The sequence below is a fragment of the Vicugna pacos genome, chromosome 35 (assembly GCF_048564905.1).
Source record: "Vicugna pacos chromosome 35, VicPac4, whole genome shotgun sequence".
NCBI lineage: Eukaryota > Metazoa > Chordata > Mammalia > Artiodactyla > Camelidae > Vicugna > Vicugna pacos.
The window spans coordinates 25,831,818-25,846,034 of record NC_133021.1 but is presented as its reverse complement, the minus strand read 5'-3'; the positions used below and the strand labels follow the sequence as shown (position 1 = coordinate 25,846,034).

Here is a 14,217-nt window from a genome sequence, read left to right as displayed (position 1 = left end):
TTCCCTGTGGTATACAGTAAATCCTTGTTGCTTATCTATTTTACCTGTTAATCCCATATTCCTAATTTATTCCTCCTCCACCTTTCTTCTTTGGTAACTGTAAGTTTGTTTTCTATATCTGTGGATCCTTGTGCTTTTAATTTGCACTTCCTTAATGAATAATAAAAATTTGAGCTCCTTTTCATGTGTTTATTTGCCATTCTTACATCTTTTTTGGTGATGTGTGTGTTCAGTCTTTACCCTCATAAAAAGTTGAATTGTTTTCTGTTGTCTTCTTTTAAAATATGACAGCTTTTATTCACATACCATACCATTAATTGAACCTTTTAAAGTGTACAATTCAATTGGTTTTTACAAAGACTTGTGCAACCATTATCAGAATCTATTTTAGAACATTTTCATCCTGCCAAAAATAGACCATTAGTATTCACTTGTCATTTGCCCTCAACACCTCCACTGTAGATAACCATTAACCCAGTCTGTCCATATGCCTGTTCTGGACATTTTGTATAAATGGAATCTACAGTATGTGGTCTTTTGTGACTGGCATCATTAGCATATTGTTTTCCAGTTTCGTCCATGTTGTAGCATGTATTACTATTTCATTTAACTGCTAACTGATACTCCAGGGTATGGATATACTACATTTTGTTTATACATTCCACAGTTGAGGTATATTTGGATTGTTTCAACTTTTTGGTTATTTGAATAGTATTGCTGTGACCATTTGTTTACCAGTTTTTGTGTGTGTGTGTGGGGGGAAATACGTTTTAATTTCTCTTCGTATTATTCTTAGGAGTGGAATTCCAGGGTTATGTATTAAAATTCTTATCCTTTTGAGGAACTGCCAATCTATTTCCCAAAGTGTGTATGCCATTTTACATTCCTGCTAGTTGTACAGGAGCTGTCCTATTTCTCCACATCCTTGTCAGCACTTTTTTAATGTCTGTTTTATTTTAGCCACTTGTGGATGTGAAGTGGTGTTTCATTTTGTTTTTGATTTGTATTTAACTGATGACTAATGATGTTGAGCATCTTTTCACTTATTTCTCTTCATTCTGACGGTTTGTGCCTTTTAACTGAGGTGTTTAGCTCATTTACATTTAGTGTGATTAATGATACTGTTTGATTTACATCTAATATCTTGATACTTCTTTATCATTTACACTGTCTATTTTTTGTTCTCTTTTATTCTTTTTTTGGCTTTTGATTTTTTGATTTCATTTTATTCTTGCTATGTTATTAGCTATATATTTTGTTGTGTTGTGCTAGGCATTGTCTTTTGGTTTAAAGTATAAGTCTTTATCTCAGTGCTGTCTACCATCAAGTGATTCTATTATTCTACTTCACGTATAAGATTGTAAAAATAATACAGTTCCATTTTTCTTTTTCTTTGGCCTTTGTGCAGTTGTTGTTATGAACTACAATGAATTGTCGTTATTTTTGTTTAAATAGTTGTTTATTGTTTAATGTGGTTTTTAAAAAATCTTCCATGTCTCCACTTAACTTCGTGAATATATAGAATGAAGTTATAATAACTGTTTTGTTGCTTTTTCTGTTTATTTTATCATTTATATCAGTTTTTGAATGCTTTTGATTCACTATTGTCATTACAGATTGTGTTTTCCTGCTTCTTTGGATCCATGGTAATCTTTGATTGGATTCCAGACATTGTGAATTATACTATTTTGTGTGCTGGCTGGGTGTGTGTGTGTGTGTGTGTGTGTGTATATAATTTAAAAAATTGAAATGACATTCACATAACAAAATTAATCATTTTAATGTGAACAGTTAAGTGCTGCATTTAGAACATTCACAATGTTGTACAGCTACCACCTCTATGTAATGACATTTTCATCACCTCAAAAGGAAACCCTCTACCCTTTAAACATTTGCTTCCTATACCCTCATTTCTTCCATGATAAGACTGTGTTGTTTAATTTCTAAGTGTTTGTAATTTTTCCATTTTCCTCCTCTTAATGGTTTCTAGCTTCATTCCACTGGATTTGGGGAAGACATGCTTTGTATGCTTTAATTCTTTTTAAATTTATTGAGATTTATGTCCTAACATAGAGTCTGTCTTGGCAAATGTTCCATGTGCACTTGAGAATGTGTATTTATCTCTGTTTCTTTAGCTTCAGTTAGTGTTTGGACAAAGATTTGCTTGAATACCAGGTACCAAAATAGCAAGTGACAGAGAGACAGACAGACAGACAGACAGACTGAGAGAGAGAGAGACAGACTGAGAGACTGACTCTGCTGGGACCATTCCTTCAGTAGCTAACCAGTCTGTTTACAACTCTGCCTTACTTAGCCTTTACCCACTGTACTAGGAGATAACCAGAGATGAAAGTTTAGCATTTCATCAGGTCTTTTATGAAGATGTATCCTGCCGTGGGCATGTGTTGCTGTCTAAATTCCCTAGCATGCACAGACACTTTTGAGAACCCCAATTTCCCAGAGCCCATGTTTTCCTCTTAGGCTCTTAGCACTAGATTATATACTTGAACCATAATCTTTTGCCCCAGGCATGTGTGAGTTTTTTGACTGCCTCATGATGATTTAAGGAATACCTACCATTTTTTTTTGCCTTGAGTGAGTTCTGAGCTTGTCAGAGTACAGGCATGTTGTGTCAGTTCTTCAGTAGCTCACAGACATTTTAGGATAGAGAAACACAATTCTTTGCAAATAAAATCTGCACTGCTCCTTCTGAAACCAGGAGCTGTGGTTCTTCACTAGAAACCCATGGTGCTGTCTTCAAGACCTCTGCTGAACCCTGGGTGGCGTGGGTCAAGGGAAAGTAAAAATTCCCAAAACTTTCCTGACATTTTTAAGTTGCCTTTTTCTGATTTAGCATTTTGACTGGTTGCTGCAGACTTTTCACTCTCTTTTTCAGACTCCTGACAAAATTGGTTCTGACAGTTCCTGCTTGACTTTTTGATGTTTTTGTGGTGGAATGTGCCCTTGGAGCTGCCTACTCTTCCATGTTTGCTGACACAGATCTGGATGTTTTTGCATCCCTATAAATCTCCTTGAGTTTTGTCCTAAAATACAATTAATGTTCTTCGGAAACAGTTTGATCCTTTCAAGTCCTGCTGTTATGATTTATTAGGTGGGTCCAGAGCAGTGCTTGGTCTGGGGGCATGTATTCCCCACACCGAGGGAAGACCTCTGTGAGTCTTCTACCCAGTGAATGCCCCATGAGTTATGAGTTTTTCCAGTCACATTTGGGGAACAGGTACTGTTCCTGGCCCTTTGTGCCAGCTGGATACTTCTCCCTCTAATCTTGGATGGTTCTTTTTCCATCCTCAGGTAATTTCTCTACTCAAGTGTTCTCTGCGTAATACTCAGGTGGTGCTGTTTGCATCTCTCGCTCTCTCGCTCAGAGTGTTCTCTTTATGAAGAGCTTTCATTTCTGGTACTTTGTTTTGCCAGTTTTAGCTTTCTTGGTCTCATTGTGTGTCCTAAACTTTGAGAAGTCCTGGGCTTAGCCTCAGTTCCTCTCCCTGAGCCTTGGCCTAGAAGAACGCTGAAGACATTAAGCTAGGGCAAACCAAGGGCTCACCTCATTTGTTTCTTGTGTCTTTGGGATTGTGCCCTTCTGTACCTGATATCCAGTGTCTTCAGAACCATTGTCTAAATTATTATAATTTTTTTTTTTCAGTGTGTGATGGGGTATGCACTGTTTCATTCAGGAGACTATATTTGGTCCTTGTTAACTGCCTGTTGGCCAGTCTCCTACTACTCCTTTTTTAAAAAAATTTTCATTTTATTGTAGTTACATTTTTAGGGGTAGGTAATTAGGTTTACTTATTTATTTTTGGAGGAGGTACTAGGGATTGAACCCAGGACCTTGTGTATTCTAAGAATGTGCTTTACCACTTGAACTATACCCTCCCCCCTCTACTGCTCCTCCTCAACCTTCATTTCTCTCTCTCTTTTTTTTTTTTTTTGCTGGTGGGAGGTAATTAGGTTTATTTATTTATTTATTCTCAGAGGAGGTACCGCGATTGAACCCAGAACCTCATACAATGCTAAGCATGTGCTCTACCACTGAGCTATACCCTCCCACCTCTCTTTATTTTTTATTCCTCTTTTCCTTCTTTTCTTCCTTATTTCTGATACGAATTTTTCAGCATTGCATTTTAATCAGTTTAATAATGCAGTTAATTAGTATTGCATTTAAATTAATTACATTAAATTCCCTTTCGGGCCGTAGCCCTTTCTATATTTACAAGTATTAATATTTATGTATATAGCAGTTGCTCCAGGGATTACAGTTTTCACACCAGTAAGTTCAGTCTGTCGTGTGTACCACTTGACGCAAAATGTAGGAACCTTGAAACCATATAGATCTCTTTTACCTGCTCCTTCCTCAGTCTTTGTTACAATTTTATATATGTTGAAAACTTTACAAGACAGTATTTTAGTTTCTGAGGTAAGCAGTTACATATTTTAAGTGAACGAAGGTATTAATGTTTCATCCAGCAAGAAACCCAAGAAGAGTACCTGCATGCTTCATTTTCCCTTCATCTTGGAGCTTCCCTTTTTGGTAATTTTTTCTGTCATCTGAGGAAAATTGTTTGGTGTTCCCTTTAATGGAAATTTGTTTAAAGATATTTTTTGGCTTTGTTGTTTATCCAGTTCTCTTGATGATAACTTAACTTTTGGTTGTTTGAAGATTTTTCTTTTTTCGGTTTTATGTATTTTTATGATGTGTCTATGTGTGGATTTATATTTATTTACCCTGGGATTTAGTGTGGTTCTTCAGTCTATGACTTGCCATCTTCTCTTTTGGAAAGTTTTGGGATATTACTATTTCAGATAGTGCTTTTGTGCCATTTCTTCTCTCATATTTCTCTGTGACTATAGTTACATGTGTGTTAGACTTGCTTATATGTTGTTTATATTTCCCTTCCTCTTTTTGTATTTTTCATACATTTATGCAAATATTCTGAATGTTTTCTTATTTGCTTTGTTGCTCTACTTCTGTTTTTGTCTTATGTCTAAGCCATTCTTCTATCCATTGGGTTTTAAAAATTTTTGTTTTTACTTCTGTAATTTTTGATTTAGTATTGAGTTTCCAATTTTTTGAAGAAATTTTCAGTTTCGTGTTGTGTGTTTGAACATAATGAGCATACTTATTTTAACGTCTATTTCTGAAACTGCAAAATACAGATTGGCTTTGTTTTTCTTGTTTATACTGGTTTTCATTGATGTTATCTTGTCTCTCATGTGTTTGGTACTTTGTGTTGTGCTGAAAATGATAATGAACTAGTAGTAGAAATTATTTGTAGCCAAAATGACATTGTTTGCCTCTAGAGAGGATGTATATTAGTTTATGTCTGGTGTCTGGGGGCACTTGTAATTTAGGATTACATGAGTCAAATTTCAGAGTGTGAGATGATGAAAGCCCAGCTGCAGTCTCTTGGTGGACCTATGTACTTTTAGTTTATTGTCACTTCTGGCTTGCAGCCCCTCAGTGTTGCAGCTAAAAGGAGGTTAGGGGTTTATTAGTGTTCCTTTTCTCCCTTGGTTGTCTGTGGACATACACCCCTGTACTTCCAGTCCTCTGAGTTTGCCAGAAACCCCCTCCACCCTCTTAGCTGCTTTCTGTGAAATAGGCAAATGACCCTTGGTTGGCACAGTGGCTAAAAATGGTACTTAACTCTCTGGACTTTCATCCTTTTCTAGTTTTAGCCCCAATAATTCCTTATGATCACGTGGCTCTTTGATACCTTTGGTCACATTTTGAAAATAAAAAGAAGTATTAACATTTAACATCAATTGTTAATATATTGCAAGTGAAATATTAAAATAGTAAAATGATGTTAGCATTTAAAATGTCAACATTAATAGTTAAAAATTTAATATTAACATCAAAATTTATTGATATTTTCATATTGATTGACATTTGTTAATATTGATATCAATACAATTGATATTAAAATTTAAGATTTAAAGTGTTACAGTTTTTAATTTTAGGCGCTCAACTATAAAACTTCATTTTTTAATAGTGCTTCTCAGAAGGAAGTGTTGATCTGCATTATTTAGTTTACTCTTATAAAAAGTTTCATTGCTACCACCTGAATTTAAAAATGTTTCCTTTTATTTGTGTTAATGTGCATAATAACTGGAGAAGTGATTGAGTCCTTTTAAATATCTTTTAAAATGCTACTTTCCATTTACAATTTTTATAAAATTACTGGCTGTATTCCCCGTGTTGTACAGTACATCCTGAGCCCATCTTATACCCAGTGGTTTGCACCTCCCGCTGTCCCCGCTGTAACCACTAGCTTGCTCTCTGTTATCTGGGAGTCTGCTTATTCAGAGTCTTTAATCAGTAGTGGTTTAACTGTTGGTCAGTAATGAGAATTTGTTAATATTTTTGTTGTACATTAGCTTAAATAGGCACTTACAGATTTCTTCAGAAAGTTAATGATCTAATTTTATCTTTGAAAAAGCTTTATTGAAAACTGGAAAATGACATTATTTTTGTTTATTTATTTTTAGGTTGGGCTCATGTGGTTTGTGCCCTTTATATTCCAGAGGTACAGTTTGCCAATGTTTCTACCATGGAGCCAATTGTTTTACAGTCTGTTCCACACGATCGTTATAATAAGGTACGGTGAATATTATTTTATTGATGTGTGCATTTTTGTTTGTTTGTTTTAAAATTGGGAAGTGTAAAAGAATTTTTTTGTTGTTTTATTATAGACCTTCAGTAAAACAATTTAAATTATAGGCCTCCATCAATTTGGAAAAAGTGTAATTAACTGTGTTAAACTACCATTATTAATGTATTTTACTAAGATTACAGGAGTAAAAAACAAACACAAAGAAAACTATATTGCCTTTTACATGAACCTAGGTATTTAATATTCTGCCATTTACATGGCATTTTTATCCTTACTGATTTGTTCTTTAAGAATTTCTGACCTTTAAGGGGGGAGGGTATAGCTCTGTGGTAGAGTGCATGCTTAGCATGCATGAGGTCCTGGGTTCAATCCCCAGTACCTCCATTTAAATAAAAACAAACAAACAAACAAACCTAATCCACCCCCCCAAAAGAATTACTGACCTTTATGTTCTTTTAGACACTAAAGCACTATTGAAATTGAATGAATCATTATTTGGTATAACATTGATTATGCTGATACTCATCCTGTCTTAAAAAATAATCCTCTCATAGAATATTGTTTGCTCATCTCTCCTCTCCAAATTATTTTCTGTTCCCAAGAGAGGATTTTTGTTGTTAGTTCTAAAAAAAAAATCTTAATATTTGCTTTTTTTCCCTGTATCTTTTCCTTAATTTAGTACATATGTATTGTTTCATTCTCTTCTGCATATTGGATGATTTTTTTTTATTACCCAATGTGCTTTTAAATACAGTGTTACCATTTAATTGAAAGTACTTGTTGATTTATTCCATCTTTGGAGAAAGTGTCACTGCAGCCCATTCTAAGATTTCAAAATACTAAACATTTTGGAATGTAGATTGTTAATACTTATTTTAAAAGTTGGAAAATACAGAAAATTAAATAGGAAAATGCATGACAAAAATCATCTAAAATCTTCCCATGGAGATCATTTGGTGTGCATTTTTATGTATACTGTATACTTGTTAAAAAATTTGAATCATGTTGCTTACACTATTCTGTTTTTGAAACTTACTAGCCCTGAACATCTTTTTGTGTCAGTAAATTATATTTTGCTGTGATTTTTGTGGATACATAGCATGTAATACAAAGTATTAGGAACTCCCTATTGTTGAAAGTCCTCACTTAGTGTTTAGCAGGTACATATCCAGCAGAATTTCTGTTTAAAAAGGTATGAACATTTTGGAAGCTTCAGTAAATATATTGTGTGAAATTGTCCTAGAATGCAGTTTCTAACTTAACCACATTAGTGGTATGGGAGGTACTCATAATCTTATATTCTGTTAAGTACAGTGTGTATTACCATTTAAGTATGATCTTTTTTATTCTTTCTAGTGAAAAATATTACAGTGTTTGAATGGCTTACTTTGAATACTGATGAAGTTAAATATTTTAAAGATTTTTAGAAAGCTTATTCACGTCTGTTAATTGACCTTGAATAGCTATTTGTTCCTTTTAATATTGTAATGTTTTAATTTTTTAATGGAGTGTTGTTTTTTTTTTTTTGTATATGGAAGATATTATTCTTTTGCTCTGTATACTTGCTGTGAATGCTTTTGTCCATAATTAAACATTTGGTTCTTAATTTTCATTATGTCTTCACGTTTTTTATTGTTGTTGGTATTCTAGCAGGTTAATTTTTTCTAATTCAGAAGTTTAAAGTTTTTATATAATTTACACAACTACTCTTCATTATTTCTCCTTTTGTTGCCATGTAAAGAAAATCTTTCTCTACACCAACGTATAAACATTTTTTGTACTTTCAAAATTAATTTTAAAAAATACTTGTTTTTTCTTTCAATTTGAAATAATTTCAAACTTACATAAAGGTTGCATTAATAGTACAAAGAGCTCTTCCTCTCCTAAACCATTTGAGAGTGATTTACCAGGATAACACTGAAACCCTGAATGATTTAGTGTGTCTTTCCTATAAAGAAGAACATTCTTCTATGTGACCAGAATACAGCCATCAAAATCAGGAAGTTAACATTTATGCATATTACTGTCTAATCCAGAGACTTCATCATTATTTCCCTTATTTTCATTCATGCCTTTCAGTTTTCTCAGTAATGTCTTTCATAGCAGAAAGATCATTGATTGCTTTTTGTCTCTTAAATCGCCTGAAATCTCAAAATAGTAAATCTCAAATAGTAATTCATTCTTTCTCTGACTTTCATAACTTTGATACTTCTGAAGATAACAGGCCAGTTATTTATAGAATGTCCTATTTGGATTTTTATGATGTTTCCTCATGATTAAATTCAGATTATGTGTTTTTGGCAGGAATATCACAGAAGTGATGCTGTGTTCTTCTCATTGCATCCTATCAGGTGGTACATGATTTCAGTTTTTCCCACTACTGGTGATGTTACCTTGATCACTTGGTTAAGGTGGTGTCTGCAAGATTTCTCCACTGGGAGGTTAATTTTCTTTCCATCTATAATCAATAAGCATTTTGTGTGGAAGTACTTTGTATGTAAATATCTTGCTCCTTGTTCCTTTTACCCACTAATTTTAGCATCCATTGTTGTTTCTTTGCTTAATTAATAATACTGATTGATGGCAAGTGGCGGTTTTCTAATTCCATCTTTTACATTCATCATTTGGCATTCCACTTAAGGAAGAGCTTTCTTCACTCCCCAGTGAAGTAATATAAATAGTAGTATGGACTAATACAGACTTGTGTGTTACTATTTTATTTTAATGGGTTGTTCCCTGTTACTGTCATTTATTGTGATGCTCAGTTGTCTCAGGTTTGGGCATTGGGACCCTTTCAAGTTGGTTTCTGTGTCTTTTTTGACATGTTTCTATCATACTTTGAGCACTTCTCTGCTTCTGAGATGACAGTATGTTCCAGGCTCATCTTTTACCCTTCCTGTTTTAGCCCTGGAATAACCATTTCTCCATGGAGCCTTGATTCTTTTTAGGTGAGGATGGTAATTAGAAGCCAAAGTGGACACTACGTGTGCTCATTGTTACTGGGATGTTGCTACTTCCAGGCCCTCTCATTGTACATGCAGAGATACACACACATTCACATCTGTATCTTCTCTATACTTGGAAGACAGTGAGATCACAAGGAGACTTCTGATTTAGTATAAGAATTGGATATATTTACATACATACATATCTATATATATTTCTGTATCTACTTATCTATCTGTATAGGGAAAACCGTAAACTCTTAGGAACTTCTTAGTAATTTCCCTAAGCCTAATCCAACAACACAGGGTTCATTCTAATTTGTTTTTCTTTTTGTATTTATGACTCTCATGCCAGATGGTGAGAAACCTGTCTCCCATTATCCTCAATATATTTATTTATTTACTCAATCTCTCTTGTATTAACCTACCTTCCATTGCTGCCGTCCGCTAATACAGAGGCCATCCTAACCTCGTTAAGTTTCTACACCTCACTCTGAGTTGTTGCCGCTTCCCTGCATGGTTGCCCTTTTTGGGGAGAGGGGGGTTGACACCCAGCTTCAGTCCACCACTACCCCTTCTCCCCTCAATAGCTGGTCTCCTCACCTTGCTCAGGTTCTGACACTTCACTCTGACACTACCTCCACCCTGACACTCTCATGGAAGCCAGCCCTCCTGGGAATCTGTCACTTGAATTTGACTGCCCACTCCTTCCCAATATGGATGCTACCATGATTCACCCAAGCTCATGAATTTAAGACTAAAGTATTCAAGAAGTAAGGGAGGGAGTATAGAAGGAAGAATAAATTATTTAGGTATAAATCTTTTACACATTTAGAGTGAGTTTTAGAACATAGTGAGATATGTGTTTAACTTTTCTGCTCCCCCATGGTTTAGTCAACCTTTTCAACATTGTTACTGAATAATCTATATTTTGCACAGTGATTTGAAATACTATTTGAATCATTATTAAATTCTTGGGTATTAATGACATCTTTTCTGTTCAGTTGATGGGTCTGTCTATTCTTATCCTGGTACCACACTGTTTTAAATTATTGTGGTTTTAAATACATCTTGGTAGATGGTAGAGCAAATATTGTCATGTATTTCTTTTTTCAGATGAACATTAGGGCTAACAAAACACAAGTTTGATTTTACTGGTGCTATAGTAAAATATTATTTTGGGGAAGAATTGATCTTTTTGCAATATTAAATCTCCTCTTCCAGAAACATGGTCTCTCTCCATCAAATTTGTTTTTTTGTTCCTTTTTATAGTTTTCCTTATATATGGTTGTTATATATGTTTCTAAGATTTTTATGGTTTTTGGCCTGTATAGTTAAGTTAACCGTAGAAACTCAATAGTATTCTGTTCATGAATATTCAGTGTGGCTAATAGGGGACATGTAATGCTGAAATGATAGGAGCAATTGGTAAGAGGATTGTTGAAATTTGGAAGGCATCAGTGCTTAATGGGTGGTAGTAAAGGATAATTTAGAGATTATTTGTTAGTCTATTGGGAACTTACTATAGACCTTACCTGCCTTGTAGCAAGGATTGTGCTAGATGCTAGGAGTTCAAAGATGTGTAAAATAATAGTTTTTCTCCATGTGACACTTTCAGTTAGACAGTCAAGTAAATGATATAATTATAGTGTATTGAAAATAATACTAAGATGTATTATAAATTATAATAAGCCTGAATGGATTATGATGGAACAAAATGAAAGAAGAGACTGTTTTTATCTGGAATTAAGTAGAGCACAGAAAGATATTATAAGATCTTTGCAGAATAATAAGGAATTTGACCTGTGGAAAAAAGAATCAAGTAATTCTAGACAGAGAAAGTAACATAAACTAGGGTAATATGTGCAAAGGGGAGGTGGTAGGCAGTTCAGAGAATAAGTAATCCTGTGTGGCTTGAACATTGTGGGATTTAGGGGAAAAAAAGGAAAAATTTGTAGCATATTTGTATAGCGTATCCAGATTGCAGAGAATTCAGTGTTGACCTGTTGTTAAATTTTCCACGTCGTTAAATACATAGTGGCCAGTTTCTGTACCATTTGTGATAAGATTCTTGTTATCTCTTACATTTTCTTGTATCAGTTCCCCATTTCACTGACACACACATTTTGTTAATACACTTGAGTGGTATATGTTACCTTTAAGTTGTTACCGTTCAATAATTTTTAAGAAATTGGAAGACTGGGGCAACGTAAAGATTTTGGAACTTTTTTGGATGGGGGCTTGTGTTCGAGTCAAGGAAGCATTTAGTTTAAAAAGCTACAGTTTCCACAGAGTGGTTGGCAGCTAATGTAGTTATCTTGGATTTATCCTTTGGAATAGTTTTTATTTATCGCGTGGCCATGAAGGAATGAGTGTTGGTGTAAGTATAGGAAGGATCATAATAGACCAGCCAGACAAAACAAAAACAACATAAAACGTGATGTCATTGGATTTTAAAAGCTTAATGGTAGAGGAAAACTTAGAAATTGCTAGCCTAACTGCCCTTCTTTTTTTTTTTTCCTGAAGGAATTGTGGGGGGTAGCTCTTAAGAAAAGTTTTAATTAATATATTTAGCACCTGGGTGAAAATTTTTGAAAGTACTAAACATTATGATTTTTAGGATTCCTCTTAGTGCTATTTAAAAAGCCAGGTTTCAGTCTCCTCCCCAGACCCCACTGCCTGAGGGCGCTGGAGTCAGCAGCTGCAGCCAGGGCTCCTGAGCGCCCTGCGTGGTTCGTGGAGGGGGCCCCCTTTCTTGGAGGGGGCCGCTCCATTCCTCTCTCCTACAGACCCAGTACCCCTTCCTGGTAGTCAGTCCCGGCAGGGTGAGGTTCATGTGTTGGAATTTCCAGCGCCTGAGCACCGGCTGCACGGGGCACCAGGCAGGCTGGGGAGGTTTGAATCCAGACCTGCCGCCATGCGCTATGTGACCTTAGGTAAAATACTAACTCTCCCTCTCTGGACTTCCCACTGCCAGGCCTCAGAAAGAGAGCCTACTCCTTTCTCAAATTTAAGAATGTAGGCGAGTTGGGATAGCTGGCTTATGGTTTTCTTAAGAAGTTTATTAAATAAGGTTCATGTGAGCAAAAAAAAAAAAACCATAAAATAAAACAAGATAAAATTAAAAAAACTAGGTTTCAGGGGAGTGTATAGCTTATTGGTGGAGCACGTGCCTAGCATGCACGAGGTCTTGGATTTAGTCCTCAGCACCTCAATATACGTACATACATAAAACCTACCCCCCCCAATTAAAAAACAAAACAAAGCCAAAAACTAGGTTTCAGACAGCGGAGCTAAACATTTCACACGTCCATCCCTTCATCTAGCCATTATTTGTGGCATGTCCTAGTATATGTACCAGGCACTGTTGGAAGCATGAAGAAAAACAGAGCTCCTATATGGTAGGACAGACATACAAAATTCACGATTGTTGAAAAGGGTAGTATGTGCAGGGATTCCAGAATACAGAGAGCGTGAACCTAGTCTAACAGGGCTGAAGAAAGAGAGGGAAGGTGTCTTAAAATAGGTTGCAGCTTCTCTGAATTTTAAAGAGTTAGGAAGGGAGGAGAAGAAGGGAGGACATGAGTGGGTATTCATTTTACAGACTGAAAGAGCAAAAGCTTTCAGGTGGGAAATAACAGGGAGGGTAAGCAGGGAGGGAAGCAGGGATGGCGGTGAGGGAGAAGGACAGTATTGCTAGGACTTGGGGAGTGTGACGTGTGGAATGCTGAGAGAAGTTGTCAAGGACCAGATTTTCAGGGGCCTCACATAGCCTGTTAAGGAGCTTGCACTTTATCACTATTGAGAGGTTTTTGTACTTGGTAGGGAGTTGCTCAGGTGTACCACTCTAGTGGATTGTGAAAGGAGGGTTGGGAGAGGGAGGAGAGAAGAGACTAGAGTAGTTGCATAGAAACCACTTAGGCTTTTGCAGTGTTCCAGGGAGGTAAAAGTGAGGGTCTGAAGTAGAAGAGTGCTAGGAATGAAGAAGGGACAGAGACATTTAGGTCACATGTAAGAGGTTCAGTTGACAGGGCTTGGTGACCAGTGAAGTGACCCAGAAGATGAGGGAGGAGGAAAAATCAGAATGGTTTTTCAGTTTCGAGAAGGTATGTTCTAGGCACATTATCTATCACCACCTGAGGTAGAGTATATATAGAGGAATCAAGTTAATTGACACATTTCTTAGGACAGTGACATTAACTTTTAAATTCTTGGTTTATGTTGGTGAGATTTACTTCCTTGTTTGTAAAACAAGTCTTTTGTCTACAAGTTGTTCACTAGCATATATTAACAATATGACAGTAGGCCCCAAGATACAATTCACATTTCTGCTAAAGCATTAAATGTTTGCTTTCATATTTATCTTAATACATGTTTTTTTATCTTTCAATTTTATTAGGTAGAATTGTTACAATTTGACTGCACAAATATAGTATATTGCATGTAAATACATATATACAATATACTGCACATGTATTTTTTAGTTTACATATATGTACTGAGCATTGTTTCGAAGAACAGTTCAGATCTTTAGCTTTTAAAACTTACTTAATACATGTTTTTTGCTTGGCACTTTATCCTAATTACTCAAGTGAACACTTAAATTCGTATTTTCTTTTCTGGACAATTGAATC

General features: G+C 35.4%; 1 protein-coding gene across 17 annotated transcripts in view; it reads left to right on the top strand.

Annotated features, from left to right (window-relative positions):
* The window catches only part of MLLT10 (MLLT10 histone lysine methyltransferase DOT1L cofactor), a 160,177-nt gene that overhangs the window by 47,352 nt on the left and 98,608 nt on the right, over positions 1 to 14,217 (top strand). For all 17 annotated transcript variants that reach the window (XR_004189140.2, XM_031676410.2, XM_031676409.2 and 14 more), the window contains one exon: positions 6,514 to 6,623. Coding sequence is in view for 16 of the 17 variants with exons in the window: in XM_031676410.2 (XP_031532270.1) it covers positions 6,514 to 6,623 (110 nt within the window). In the remaining variant the exon portion in view is untranslated. The remainder of the gene's footprint in view (positions 1 to 6,513; positions 6,624 to 14,217) is intronic.